This window comes from Ovis canadensis, chromosome 3, assembly GCF_042477335.2.
Source record: "Ovis canadensis isolate MfBH-ARS-UI-01 breed Bighorn chromosome 3, ARS-UI_OviCan_v2, whole genome shotgun sequence".
Taxonomy (NCBI): domain Eukaryota; kingdom Metazoa; phylum Chordata; class Mammalia; order Artiodactyla; family Bovidae; genus Ovis; species Ovis canadensis.
In genome coordinates, this window is record NC_091247.1 from 214287659 (window position 1) to 214302001 (window position 14343).

At 39.5% G+C, this 14343-nt stretch overlaps 1 protein-coding gene across 1 annotated transcript in view; it reads right to left on the reverse strand.

Moving 5' to 3' along the window:
- Positions 1-14343, reverse strand: part of LOC138437854 (antigen WC1.1-like) — a 58782-nt gene that overhangs the window by 16335 nt on the left and 28104 nt on the right. Inside the window, exons 7-8 of the mRNA XM_069585825.1 lie at positions 13261-13575; positions 2070-2384 (exon numbers count right to left, since the gene is read on the reverse strand). Of these exons, the coding sequence (XP_069441926.1) occupies positions 2070-2384; positions 13261-13575 (630 nt within the window). The remainder of the gene's footprint in view (positions 1-2069; positions 2385-13260; positions 13576-14343) is intronic.

Sequence of the window (14343 nt, forward strand, 5' to 3'; positions counted from 1 at the left end):
ACATAATTCAGAAATTTTCAAATTGCAAAAGCCTCAATATGGATGAAACGTAGAATATTTGGGGGAAATATTTGTCCAACAAGTTTTTGACACCTTTTATCCCCTGTGCTCCTCCCATAAACCTCTTCACCCTGCCACCTTTCCCATTTCTCCCACTGCCAACAAGAGGAAACAATCTCAAGAACCGCAAATGGGTGGAAAGGAAATTCTAAAAGGGAAGACCTTCTGTAGGAGTGGAGTGAGGTAGGGTGTGTGGTAGGTTAAATGGGGAGTGGATGGGGTATGAAAATGAGAGAGAGACCAAAGGAAAAACTCATGATCATGGTTTGAACTTCAGGGACCACACTTTGGGTAGAGGAAGGTAATCCAAATAAAAAAGAAACCCACAACATAAAACACTTTCTTTAACACACTTGTCTGGTTTCGAAGTATGCTCATGATAAATTATGTACATGGTGAAATTCTTTCTGGTAAAGGATTCTGATTATATAAATATGTGAACGTTGAAGGTTCAGAAAGAATATTGTAAAAAAACAAAAATCTACTACAGAAAACAGAAAAAAAAAAAAAAAAAACAGAAAAGACCTAAAAGAAATTAAAGACTTGAAGGATCAGCTTGACCACTTTAACAAGAGTGAATGGTGCGAGAGAAGATGGTCTGCTTGCCTTTTTTTATTTATCACTTTCATCTCCCCAGAGAGACACAGGTTAGAACGCCTAGTCTGGTCTGGTTGGGAGTTTGCTCATAGGCAACACATTCTAATTAAAGCATTTTCAGTCAACACTTTTTAGTTGCTATATTAACCCCATAAGATTACAGATTAGGCAGAACATGAAAGAAATATTTGTTATATGCTGTTTTATAGTACCCTGATACATGTTAAATGCTCGAATATACACTGAATAATCAATAGTCTTATATACATAAGGATAGACTCTTCTGAGACAACTTATGACTTCTTTTTGGTTTTCTATTTGATTTTAAAATTTCTGTGGAAGATTATGTGTGTGGAAACTGCAAGAAAGTTTGTGGAATAGAAGGCTGATGTCAGTGGATAAGGATATTAAATATAATAAAAATATATCCTTCTCTGGTCTCTTGCTGTACAGACATCCTGCATCCTTAGGCACACACAGCATCCTCTACACCACTCCTGGACCATCAGTGCTGCTCAGAACACCCCGCATGTGCCTTTTTCAGTTCCTATTACAATCCCTCTCCCTCCCAGCTGCTATAACTCTTTTCTACCTTCTTCAAAAAGTACATCTGTCCCCTTACTCCTATTCATATCAAGTAACCCCCCAAATTCAATTCTCTTAAATCATTGAAGTCATCAAGTACAAACTATATAATTTCTCACCATAAAACACAGAAATTGTATTGCTTCCACTTTTGACTTGTCAGTGTATGGCTAAGTGTCCTTCCAAAGTTTTGGCCTGTACAGATGTCTTAAAAGAAAAAAAATGGGCAGAGAATCTCTTATAGCAACAACGGAAGGAGAACCATGACTCAGAGCACTTCATCCAAAGTTCTCTGGTGTTACCTGCAAAGGCCTATGAACATTTACATCTAAAATTTCCAAAGAGGCTTGCAATTTGGCACAAATCCATCAATTCCTGTCTGATCTGTTTCGTGACATCCTCTGTGCCTCCACTCCTACTAACCTAGTGCAAAATAATGCCTCACACTGTACATACAGAAACAACTCCATCCACGATGGTGTGTCCTCATTCCAGCCCTCCCTTCCCATAGGCTAATTGTGCAAAGGGATTTGTGTGGTGATTTGAAAATGTCTCATGTGATTGATCTCCATCTTCATTACGAAGATCAATTTTCATTGGAATAGTTTAATCTACTATGTCAGGTAAGATCACTGGAGAAGAAACAGCAGAGGCTTACAGCAGGAAAGTAAATGAAGCACATCACCCTCAGAAGCTTTGTGCATTCAGGGAGGATGGGCCTGTCTCAGTCCTCTCTACCCCATCTATCTCCTATTGCCCCAGTGATCAGACGCCAGCTTCCATGGACCTTTTCATTCTGCCATCACAGGGTAATACACTGACCATACCTGAGCAGATGACTCCGGCGTCATTGTCGTGACTGCAGTTGTGCACTCCCCAGCCCTGGGAAGGGCACTTCCACAGGTGGGATTCCTTTCCTCTGCAGTCCAATGTGTCCAGAAAGATGCGCCCTGATCCTGCCCCAAAGTGAGCAGACCCCGTGGCATTGAGGGCATCTCCACAGCCCAGATGCCTGCACACAACACGGGCATCATCCAAGTCCCAGTCGTTATCACAGATGGTGCCCCAGGAGCCCTGGTCAAGGATCTCCACTCTCCCGGCGCAGGGACCTCCTCCATCCACCAGGCGGAGCTGTCTGCTGTCTGAGGAGAGAGAAATGGGACAATGGGGCATTGACAGTGGGGATAAGGGTCTTCTGTCCTGGAGGACCTTCACCTGAGCAGTAGGGGGTGCTCTCCTCTGAGCCGTCAGAGTCCCCTGGTTCTGACAGGGAGTCATTGCACTGGGGCAGCACCCGAGTCTGGTTTCTTACAGTAGTGACAGGAGAATAATAACATTGAAAATGGGCAAAAACAGGAAATATTACACTACTGAGTAGGGTGAGACAGAAGTGTTAACTGAAAGGTTGTTGTTGAATTACGATGCCGGGATTCTTGGCCTCCGGAGGAGAAGAATTCAACCCGGGGCCAGAGACGAGGCTTGATCGCTCAGAGCTTTTGTGTAAGAAAGTTTTATTAAAGCATAAAGGAGATAGAGAAAGCTTCTGATATAGGCATCAAAAGGGGGCAGAAAGAGTACCCCTCTGCTAGTCTTGAGCTGGATGTCATATAGTCACCAGCAGTCTGTTAATGAAAGAAAGGAATGTCTCAAAACTCAGAATGGCACCAGGCCCCTCACCCATAAGATGTATTTTGGGATAATCTTGGCTCCAAATGGTTCATCTTGGGCCATAAAATGATTAACTTGAATCTTGAAGAAGGGCAGAGCACCATACAAATAGTTTCATTCACATAGATTAGAGGAACAATATTGGAGTATAACATACTGGTTTATCAAGTAGGTTCTGGGCCCAAAAGGCGGAACTGACTTGAAGACAGAGTTTGGGGTAAATGCAAAGTACATTAGCATAGCTTAAGATAAACATTTCCATAAGAAAAAGACATTGGTTAACTTCAGGTGGAACCAGGTATTCATTACAGCAACACAGAATTTTAAGAGAAACCTCCTTTTAAATCTGTATAGAGAAGGAAAAAATATCATCGCTAGTTTGTTTCCTCCTGCCACTTAAGAGAGATAAAATGTCTGACACTTGCAGGCTATTTCCCCCATTTGGAGACCCCTGGCCTTCCTGCCTGTTACCCTCTCTTAACCTTTGATTTGTAGAGTTCTGCATAGCATCTGAGAAAGATTTACAGAAAATGTTAGTCTCTCTACCCAGAGCAATTGAATGAGTTCAGTCACAGGAATGGGCTGGCTACTGGATGGATTCCTTATAAACCACACACACGTTGCTGCCCTTGACCTGAGAGTTACAGGGATTAGATTAAAGGAAATGGAGTCAGGAACTGGCCTCATCAGAAGCCTCAGGTAGCGGCCATGAATCCTCTATCAGAATCATCCTCCTTGGTCATGCAGAACTGAAAAACAAATGGACCTTGAGATGTCTTGGTTTGCCCCAGAATATTTCACTGATGGTTCTAAGCTTCAGACTGCAGATCTGGATACTTTGTTTTAAGAAAATGGGATCTCTTTGAGTGGATTGGGCAACCTTGCATAAGAAACTTGTCAGGTGATATTGATTGACATTGACCAGATTCCACTGGGAATCTTGGAATGCTGCTTCTTCCCTCAAGTAAATATTATCTTTTCTTGCACTTTGTGTCAGCAATCACTATTATTCAAAGTTGGAGATTACTTGTTCTCCAGAGGGAAAATATTACGCATTTCTGACTGTACCATAGAGCAGAAATAGGTTAAATTCTTGCTCTGAAAGCACTTGAACAAAGGATATTGACAGACTCAGTGTGCTGTTCTTCTTTAATACATAAAAAGCCATGTAAAGAAAGGTTACATGATGTCTACTCGGTGTTGCACTTTAGGAAATGATGAAGCAGAGAATAAAATCTAGAAGTTTGTACTTCCATGAAGAGGGGTTCCAATGCAGGGGTTCACAGCAGGCCAATGGTCTGCTGGATACAACTTTAAATGCTATAAAATGTTAGATAAAAAATGAAGATATTAGACATTTGTGGATACAATATCAACTAAACATGCTAAAATTCTAAAGAGCAGAGATTACTTCATTGTTAGCCAAGGCTCTGAAGCTTCTTTTTCTCTATGGGAATTTCCCGATTTGTTGCCTGGGTTAGAGCTTCCCTGGTGGCTTAGAGGTTAAAGCGTCTGCCTCCAATGTGGGAGACCCGGGTTCGATCCCTGGGTCAGGAAGACCCCTGGAGAAGGAAATGGCAACCCACTCCAGTATTCTTGCCTGGAGAATCCCGTGGACTGAGGAGCCTGGTGGGCTGCAGTCCACGGGGTCACAAAGAGTCGGACACGACTGAGTGACGTTACTTACTTGCCTGGGTTAATGGATCAAAGTGGGACAGAGAAGCCTGCATGATTTGGGGGTTTCCTGGTGCTGCAGTGACAAAATTGGAGACTTGAGAGCCTCTCCCATATAGCAGATTTTCTCCTCAAACATGTGCCCAGTAAACACACTATCAATGGCAGGAGGCCAGAGAACTGTGTCAAACCCTTGGAAACGGAGTGGATCTTCCCTCATCCTCCTGACGGCTGAGCTACCAAAACATTCAGGTTTTCAATTATAAACTCTGAAAGCCCATAACACAGGGGCAGAGAAATCAGAGGTAGACTGAGTGCTACAAATACTGCCACCCAGACTTGTGACAGCTCAACTCTAGCTAGTGTTTAGACATCTGGGTGGTCTAAGCCCTTCCTCCCACTTGCTTAACAAAACAGAATATGAATCCTTTCAGGTGTTAGAAAATGTATCTGGGATATCTTATTTTCTTATGCATCATTTCTCTCATTCAGTTAAAAATTGCATGGCATGTAAAGAGATGGATGACAAGACAAATTTAAAAATTGAAGAAAGGAAGGTAAGAGAAGGCAGAGACACACATGCTAGATATGCTGGAGTTAGCAGATAAGGATTTTAACTATGAGCAATGTGTTTAGGGGAAAAGGGGAAAGGAAAGAACCAATTGGTGAAAAACGAAAAATGTTAACAAATAATTGTAACTATAAGAAAATGAAAGGAACAGTTGCCAACTGAAAATAAAACATCTAGAATTAAGAACTGAATGAATAGGTTTAAAAGAATTTTAGACAGACCTGAACACAGAATTAGTGTCTTAGAGGAGTCCTAGAGTTGAGAGATGAGGAGGAGGAAAAGGGAAGGAGGAAAAGGAAAAAGAGGGGGAATAGGAGAAGAGAAACAGAGAGAGTGCAGCAGAAGTAATATTTGAAGATATAATAATTAAGAATTTTTTAATGGATGTAAGGCTATGAAAACCTCCACATCTAGTAAAGCTGCAGAAAATCAAAGGAAAATCTGTAATAAATTTGTTTAATACCAAAGAAAGAGAAAAAGGAACATGAAGCACATGGGTCAACTAAAAGGAAATGATAGATACTAACCCAACAATATCAGTAATTGGATTTGCAATCTAATTACAATGATTAGATACTTCAAATTAAAGCCCCTCTACTAACTGATAAACCAAAAAGATTCAGGTAAATGCTACCTGCAAGATACATTGTATATGAGAGCAAAGAAAGGTCAAAAGTAAAATAAAGGGGGGAAATGTATATATTATGTGAATACTAGGCTTCCCAGGTGGTGCTAGTGGTAAAGAACCTGCCTGCCAATGTAGGAGACATAAGAGACGTGGCTTCAATCCTTAGGTCAGGAAGATCTCCTGGAGGAGGGCATGGCAACCCACTCCAGTATTCTTGCCTGGAGAATCCCATGGACAGAGGAGCCTGGCTGGCTACAGTCCTTAGCAAAGAGTTGGACATGACTGAAACAACTTAGCAAGCCCGCGCACATGTGAATACTAACTATAAGAAAGCTGCAGTAGTATAGCAAGGTCACAGAAAGGAGACTTTAAGGGAAGATGTGCTAATTTACTTAAAGAGGATAATATCATGATTATACAGTGGTACGCCCTTAATAAAGATATTACAGATATCAGAATCCAGGGAAGATATCTAAACATAGCTTTGAAATACAGAATAATACTTGACAGAATGAAAAGAAGAAATAGACCAAATAACAACCAACCTGAGGGAACTTTAACAAGTCTTTTTCAATACCATGCAGACCATGCATACAAAATAGAAGGAAGACTATAGTAGACGTAAAACACCACAATCCACACATTTAGCTAAATAACATATAAAGAGCAATGCACCCAATAATGAAAGAATTCACATTATCATAAATGCACTAGGAACATTTATCAAAAATGACCATATGGTAGGACAAAAACCTTCAGATAATTGAATTTATACAGAGCATTTACTATGACCACAGTGTAATTAAATTAAGAATTAATAAGAAAATATGGTTCGCCATCCTTGTTTGGAGAAATTAAGCAACACCCTTCCGAAACAGTACCTGGGTGTGGGAATAAATTTAAACATTAGAAAATATTGTGAAATAGTGATAGCAATGATATGATATAACTAAACTCTTTTAATGCAACTAAAGTAGTGCTTAAGGGAAATTTATACCTTAGATTTAGAAAAGAAGAAAGGCTAAAAATGAAAAAACATGTAAGCTTCTATTTCAGAAACTAGGAGAAGAGAAAATAAAGCCTAAAGGATACAGAAGTTGGGATTAACATAGAAAAGAACAAAAATTAATTTTAAAAAAGAAGGTAAGGCTGGTGGTAGTGATGGTGGTTTAGTTCCTAAGTCAAGTCCTACTCTTGCGACTCCATGGACTGTGGCCCACCAGGCTCCTCTGTCCATGGGATTTTAGGCAAGAATATTGGAGAGGGTTGCCGTTTCCTTCTCCATGGGATCTTCTTAACCCAGAGATTGAACCTGCGTCTCCTGCTTTTCAGGTGGTCTCCTGCATTGCAAGCGGATTCTTTACTGCTGAGCCACCAGGGAAGCTCAAGGAAAGCACGACAGAGAAAACAGAGGGAAACCTTTCAAACACGGCTCCTTGAGAACCACTAACTACTGAGCAAAACTACACGAGAACAAAGAGAAAATAAAGGTAACAATGCCAAGAACGAAGAAATGTCACTACAAATCATACACATTTTTTGTCACAGTTTTATTTTGATTAAATTCACATATCTAATGTGGATAAATACTCAGAAGATTTTCAATTTCTCCACAATCTTGCCAACACTTCTTCTTCTTTTTTTTTTTTAATCGTAGCCATTTTGAGAGGTGGGAGATGATATCTCCTATGGTTTTGATTTACATTTCCCTGATGACTAATAATGTTGAGCATATTTTCCTATACCTGTTGGCTATTTCTATATCTTCTTTGGAGAAATGTCCATTCAAGCCTCTGACTAATTTTTCAATTGGGTTATTATGGGTTTTTTTCTTGTTATTGTTTTGCTCTTGAGTTGTAGGATTTCCTTATATATTTTGCAAATTGTCTATTTTTGCCAGTTCTTTTGGTGTCATATTCATGAAATCATGAAATAATGTGTATGTATTTGGTGAGGAACTAAATTATCAGGTATCTAAAATGTAATTTGTATCTGTTGATGATATTAAAACATCACACAGTAAAACAAATTCAGATTCAGTAAGATTATAGATATTCTTTACTCAAATCATAAAATTATTTGAAGAAAATAAAATGATTAAAAGCTATTTTGAGAAGAAGAATGGCATCTGAAACACTGCATTAAAGGCAGAATTCAAAAAAGTAAAACATAGTATATTTGATCATATAACCACACCACATACACAACCCTAAAGACATATGCAAAAAATGGGGTAAATACTTTCAGTAGTATTTAAGAAAAGGAGTAAGTGGTGTTAATTTGTAGAGAGTTCCTATAAATAAATGAAATTTTTAACATTCTAGAGAAAAAAATATAAACGATGATGGAAGATATCTTAAAGATATCTGGAATACCTTTAAGTATTTACTTGTTTATCATGTCCACATTCCACAACAAATACACACACATATATACCCCTGAATGAAAGTTCCATGGAAGGGCCTTGCATATCTTATTTACCCCGTGTTTCTGCTATTAGGATGGTGATTGCACATTCACCATTCAACAAGAATGCATGGAGAAGCTTTTCTAAATACCATGATGCTAAGTCACTTCAGTAGTGTCCGACTCTATGCACCCCCATAGACGGCGGCTCACCAGGCTCCCCCGTCCCTAAGATTCTCCAGGCAAGAACACTGGAGTGGGTTGCCACTTCCTTCCCCAATGCATGAAAGTGAAAGGTGAAAGGGAAGTCGCTCAGTAGTGTCCGACTTTTAGCGACCTCATAGACTGCAGCCTACCAGGCTCCTCTGTCCATGGGATTTTCCAGGCAAGAGTACTGGAGTGGGGTGTCATTGCCTTCTCCTAGATACCATGATGGGGCTTGATAAATATTTATTGAATGAATAAGTAGATGAATAAAATTCAGTGAAATAGAATTTCTTTAAATTCATGGTAATCAGCAAAATAGTAAAGCAAATATAAATTAATGGCAATGTTTTCTGATAATAAATGGTGCAAATTAAAAATAATTAGTGCATAAGCACATAATTAATTTATATTCAAATTTCCACTTATGCCATTTTTTAAAAGTTTTTCTTAAATTTATTTTTGGCTGTACTGGGTCTTGGTGCTGCACGTGGGCTTTCTCCAGCTGTGGTGCACAGGCTTAGTTTTTCCATGGCATATGGAATCTTCCTGGTGTGTGTGCATGTGTGTGCTGTTTCTTCAGTCGTGTCCAACCCTGTGTGACCCAATGGACTGTAGCCTGCCAGGCTCACCTGTTCATGGGGTTCTCCAGGCATGAATACTGGAGTGAGTTCCCATGCCCTCCTCCAGATGATCTTCCAGATGCAGGGATCAAACCTGCATCTCTTATATCTTCTGCTCTGGCAGGCAGGTTCTTTACTACTTAGACTCATGTCCTCTGCATTGGCAGGTGGATTTTTAATCACTGGACCACCCGGGAAGCCCCACTTATGCAATTTTCAATGGACAATTATTAAATGAATTCTAAGCTACTGTTTGGAGAAGGCAATGGCACCCCACTCCAGTACTCTTGCCTGGAAAATCCCATGGACGGAGGAGCCTGGTAGGCTGCAGTCCATGGGGTCGCCAGGAGTCGGACACGACTGACCAACTTCACTTTCACTAAGCTACTGTTATGTGTTATGGCATTGGTCAAGCAAAGGTTGCTGTAAAGAGAGAAAACTCTTTAGAAACGGGAATATATCGAAAAAGTCAGAAAAAATAAAAAAACACAAATAGCTACCTGGTAAGGCAGAAATGTCTGCAGTAGACTCAAATAAATTTTCTAAGAAAGATTTGTATGTAGAGGAAGCAAAAATAACCCAAAAAAAGACACAAAAGAATTGTAAGTGAAAGAAATACACATAAGTTCAAAAAACACAAGAAAATGGAAGTGTAAATGGTTCTTGTCATAAAATATGAGAACTTGTGTATTCTCTCCACCTCATCCTACCAAACTTTCTACCCACTTCATGCAGAGACCCTCTGAAAAAATGATGGCACAGCCTCTGTGGGGTGATTGCTCATTTTCAGGGTCAGAGACTTCACCACAACCCATTTTATGGTGCTTTATTGTCAAAAAATATCATATATAAAAGTCCAATAGTTTAACACTACTTTGGCCTTTGAATGAAAAGACAAGGAGATGAAGAAACAGAGGCAAGGAAAGGGACAAATCTCTGCTTTTGAAATATCTATCTCATTTAGTTTAATCTATCTCATTCTCTCATTTGTAGATTTCAAGCAATGCCCAACATATCATTCAAGGTATTCCTGAATGGGGTGTGTGTGGAAGGTGGGGAATAAGAGAGAGAGAAATGTTGAAGGAAGTAAGGTGCTATGGTTTGACTATTTGTCACCCCACCAACTTTTTTTTTTAATTCCAATTCCCAGTGTAATGGGATGAAGCGATGGAGCCTTCTCAAACTCTTCCAAAAAGGATGAAAGGAACACTTCCAAAGCCATTTTATGAGGCCAAGATTATCCTGATAACAAAACCAGACAAGGACACCACAAGAAAAGAAAATACTGGCTAATATGCTAAATAAATAGAGATGTAAAAATCCTCAATAAAATATTAGAAAACCAAATTCAACAATACATGAAGAGAATACTGGACAACCCACTCCAGTATCGTTGCCTGAGAAATCTAAGACAGTGGAGCCTAGCGAGCTATAGTCCATTGGATCTCAAAGTATCAGACACAACTTAGCAACTAAACAACAACAATAATAACAACACCAAGATCAACAGAGATTTGTTCCAAGGATGCAAGGATGGTTCAATATTCACAAATTAATCAATGTGATACACCAAATAAGATAAAGGCAAAAAAATCATATCTTTCAACAGATGCAGAACAAATATTTGACAAAATTCAGCAGCCGTTTATGATACTAAAGATCTTTACAAAGTAAGTATAAAAGGATTACACCTCAAAAACAATAAATATCATATGACAAACCCTCAGCAAACATCCTACTCAACTGTAAAAAGCTGAAAGCTTTTCTTCTGAGATCAAACACAAGGCAAAAATGCCTAATCTCATCACTTTTATTCAACATAGTTTTGGTAGTTCTAGTCAGAATCATCAAGCAAGCAAAAGAAAACAAGAACATCCAAATCTGAAAGGAAGAGTCAAAACTGAGACACTATTGAAAACTTTAAGACATTGTGAAAGATATTAAAGGCACAAATAAATTGAAAGATATTCTGTGCTCATGGATTGGAAGACCTGATATTGTTAAAATGCTCATACTACACAAAGCAACCCAAGCAACCCACAGATCCACTACCATCCTTATCCAAATTTCAATGAAAATTTTCACAGATATGGAACAAACGATTCTAAAATTTGTGTGGAACCACAAAAGACCCTGAATAGCCAAAGAAATCTTGAGAAAGAATGATAGAAGTGTCATGCTTCCTGATTTCAAACTATATTACAAAGCTGTATTAATCAAACAGTATGGTATTGCTATAAAAATGGACACAGAAATCACTGGAACAGAATAGAGATCCCAGAAGTAACCCTAAATATATGTGGTCAATCAATTTATGACAAAAAAAGTAGAGATTATACCATCGGGAAAGGCCTGTCTCTTCAAAAATGGTGTTGGGAAAGCTGGACAGTTACATGCAAAAGTATGAAACTGGAAAACTCTTACACCATTCACAAAAATTAACTCAAAATGGATTAAAGACTTGATCATAAGTCCTGAAGCCATAAAAATCCTAGAAGAGGGGCTTCCCTTGTGGCTGTGGTAAAGAACCCACCCACCAATGCAGGAGACTCAAGTGTGCTCCTTGATCCAGGAAGATCCCACATGCCACAGGGCAACTCAGCCCATTGGCCACAACTGTTGAGCCTGTGCTTTACAGCCCGGGAACGGCAACTACTGAGCCCACGTGCCACAACTACTGAAGCTCAGTGCCCTCCAGCCTGTTCTCCTCAAAAAAAGAAGCCACTTCAATAAGAAGCCTGTGCAATGCAATGACGAGTAGCCCCTGCTCACTGCAACTAGAGAAAAGCCCATGCAGCAACAAAGACCCAGCACAGCCAAAAATAAATAAATTTTAAAAATTATTTAAAAAAAATCCTAGAAGAAAAATTAGGATGAAAAGGTCCTGACATCAGTCATCATGAGGATATTTTGGGTTTGATGCCAAAAGCAAAAGCAACAAGAGCAAAAATAAGCTTTGAAACTATAGAAAACTAAAAAAACTCCTGCACAACAAAGGGAAAAGGTCAACAAAATGAAAAGGTAATTTATGGAGTTGGAGAAAATATTTGCAAATTACATTTCTGACAAGGGTTAATATTCAAAATACTTAAAGAATTCATACATCTCAATAGCAAAAGCAAACCAACAAATAATCTGACTTAAAAAAATGTGCAGAGGACATGAATAGAAATTTTTTTTTTCAAAGAAGACATAAAGCAGGCCAACAGGTACATGGAAAGGCACACAATGTATGTCATTAGAAAAATGCAAATCAAACTATAATGGGGTAATATCTCACATCTGTTAGAATGGCTTTTATCCAAAAGACAAGAAATAACAGGAGTTGGTGAAAACACAGAGAGAAGGCAAACCTTGGGCACAGTTGGGCGGGGTGGGGAGGGGGGAATGTAAGTTGATGCAGCCCCTATGGGGAACAGTATTGAGGTTCTCCAAAAATTAAAAATAGAACTGTCATATGGTTCATCAATTTCACTTCTGGGTATTTATCTGAAAGAAACAAAATACTAACTTGAAAAGACTAAGTGCAACCAAATGTTCATTGCAGCATTATTTACAACAGCCAAACAACGTAAGTTTTCACTGATGAATAAATGGGTAAAGAAGATGTGTTATGTACAGTCAACAAAAAGAAAATCCTGCCATGTGTAGCAACATGCATGAACCTTCAGGGCATTATGCTAAGTGAAATAAATACCATTTGATCTAATTTATATGTGGAATCTTAAATCAATTTTTTTAAAAGGGGGGGTTCAGAGATGCAGAGAATAGTTTGGTGGTTGCCAGAGGTGGATTGATGCGGGCAAAACAAATGGAGGTAGTCAAAAAGTACAAACTTGCAGCTCTAAAGTAAATGCCATGAAGATGTAATGTACAGCACGGTGACTACAATGAATTCTGTATTGTATACTTGAAAGTTGGTAAGAAAAATTCTCCTCATAATCAAAAAATTGTAATGATATATGGTGATGGATATTACTAGACTTATTGTGGTGATCATTTACCAATATACAGAAATATATAAAGCATTACATTTTACATCTGAAACTAATATAATGTTATGTGAATTATATCCAAATTAAACTCTAAATAACAAGGTTGAAACACAGATTAAATTAGCTCCATCCTAATGTCATTTTGTGGACCCAACTCAAACTCATCACTAAGACATTTTAAAATATAAAATCTCACTACTGACATCCTACAGGGTTGGGACAGACACACAGAAACAGACAGTAAGTCACCTTCACACTCGATATAGGCTTCCTCCTTGGGAGAGCAGGAAGTGTAATTCCAAGGGTCAGAAGGACACTGCCAGAGAGAGGTGTCAGTTTTCCGACACCGGATTCCATTCACCCACCGGGGTCTAGAACCTTCTCTAAGAGCAACAGAAGGGTTGAGACTTCCACTGTCCCCACAGCCAAGCTGTCTGCAGATGATGGACACGGTGACATCATCCATGGGGTTGCGGCAGACACTGCCCCAGGTCCCATTGTAGAAAACTTCCAGCCACCCAGCACACTGCTGGTCCTCACTCACCATCCTGAGGGCCAGGAACTCTAAGATTGAAAGGGAGGAAACAGGACACAGTGAGCACTCTGCTCAGTGCTCCGGGTTTTCCTCTTTCCCAGAAATCGTGAACACTCACCCTGACCCAGCTGAGGAGATACCCACTAGGTGACAAGACTGAAATCTGTCTCCCTTTTACTTGACTTTGTCCATTAATGTCTGTCTTTCTATTTCTACCACAATGATGTAGTGAATACGAACAGAGAGAAAGGCCAACATAGGCACCTGCAGGGAAGGGCCCTGAGCCTTGTTTCCTGAAAAAACCTGTAGAAGAGCATGTGAAAGGGATGTGGGTAGTGGAGAAACAGGCAGAATGGTGAACCCACAAATGTCTATGTTCCAGTCTTTCAATCCGGTGAATGTTGCCTTATATTTCAAAAGGCATTTTACAGACATTATTAAGACAAGAAACTTAGGAGCTTGGGATGGTGAGACTAACCTGCAAGATTATGAATAAATCATATAAACCCAATCTGATTATCCCTAAAATGGAATACTCTTCCTGAGTGTGGTTAGAGGAATACGAGACCCTGAAGAATGGTCAGGGGAGGGAATGCTGTCTGAAGAAGAAGATGGGCTTCAAGCCAAGGAATGAGGCCATATAGGGACCAGAAAAGGCTGGGAAAAGAGTCCTCCCCAGGGCCTCCAGGAAGAACGCAGCCCTGTGGACATGGGCCTGTTGGTCTGCAGAGACCCTTGTCAGACTCCTAGGGTACAGAACTGAACAGAGTAAATCTGTGCTTTCATTACAACGTCAA